The following is a 1,227-nucleotide window of genomic DNA, read 5'->3' on the forward strand; positions in this document are numbered from 1 at the left end:
TTTATTATCTTAAGTCATTTGGGACACAGTAACAAGGCCCTCTCACAATATATTGCTTTACAGATCTATCACTTTTGCCGCCTCTCACACTACATGCGTACCGCGCCCGAGCCCAAGTGAACCGCACTCTGGCCCACCTCTTCCAACCGAGCCAGGGCCGGCTAAACGAACCGCGGCGTGGAGTGATCACACTAGTCAAACGAACCGGACTTTGGGGGTCAGACGCGCTCGGGCACGCTTAAGATTGCCTAGTGTGATACACACTTATTCTCCCGCATCCCGCACACATGAGTCTCTACCCGCCCATCAAGTGGTGTCCCGTGCCTCAATCTGTTGCGTTGGGTCCCGCGATAGTGCAGGTCTCTACTCGGAAGGTGCCTGTTATAATGTTATGATCGAGGCTCTGGACTCTGAGCATAACTTATTTTATAACAAACTATAAAATATTTTCTATAAAAACGTTAATGCCCTGGCAGTGGCAAACAGCTTGTTTTATATTTAATTTGATTAGATTAATGTTATAAATTGAGATTTACAAGAAATATTTTAACTGCTACTATGCAAAAGGAATACTGCTGTAAAAAAAGCACCTTAAGTGTTTGCAAACCAAATGTTACTGCACTTTTGTTCATATAGCAGTATTTTTAAATGAAAAAAGTGCACAATACACTACTTTTGAATGCATTATTGAATTTTGTGCATAATGCGATTAAGCGCAGAAAATCGTGCGATTAATGCCCAGCACTAATATTCGTATATTTTTATTTTCTTCAATTCTAGGAGGAGCTCAGTACCACACTGAAGTCCTTTCAAGAGAAACTTCAACATAGTGAAAAAATGAAAGATGAGAAAGATGAGTCAATTCAACACATTAAGGTGAGGAAACAGAATCAAGAGTCATTTTCATTACAGCTGTAGGAGCTGTAGGAACAATCGTATTTTATTATAGTTAATGTAATGGATTTCAGTTTATCATATTTGTAAATGACAAGCAGTAATCTGCTTCTGGATGTGTTATGTGTCGGGTATCTGAGTTTATCTCAGATATTAATGATGTGCAGTGTTGTGTTGATTGAGATAATTGAAGTGAAAGTGATTTGATTTCAGTCTCAAGCTGAGCACACAGAGCGCCATATTAAACAGCAGTTTGAGAAACTTCATCAGTTTCTCAGAGATGAAGAAGAAGCTACAATCACTGCACTGAGGGAGGAAGAGGAGCAGAAGAAG

The 1,227-nt window shown here is 39.9% G+C and overlaps 1 protein-coding gene across 1 annotated transcript in view; it reads left to right on the plus strand.

Annotated features, from left to right (window-relative positions):
* LOC107751358 (nuclear factor 7, brain-like) overlaps nt 1–1,227 on the plus strand; it is a 32,145-nt gene that overhangs the window by 11,298 nt on the left and 19,620 nt on the right. Inside the window, exon 2 of the mRNA XM_016567098.1 lies at nt 781–876. Within this exon, the coding sequence (XP_016422584.1) occupies nt 781–876 (96 nt within the window). The remainder of the gene's footprint in view (nt 1–780; nt 877–1,227) is intronic.

The sequence above is a fragment of the Sinocyclocheilus rhinocerous genome, unplaced genomic scaffold (genome assembly GCF_001515625.1).
Source record: "Sinocyclocheilus rhinocerous isolate Xijiao unplaced genomic scaffold, SAMN03320098_v1.1 scaffold3235, whole genome shotgun sequence".
NCBI classification, from domain to species: Eukaryota; Metazoa; Chordata; class Actinopteri; order Cypriniformes; family Cyprinidae; genus Sinocyclocheilus; species Sinocyclocheilus rhinocerous.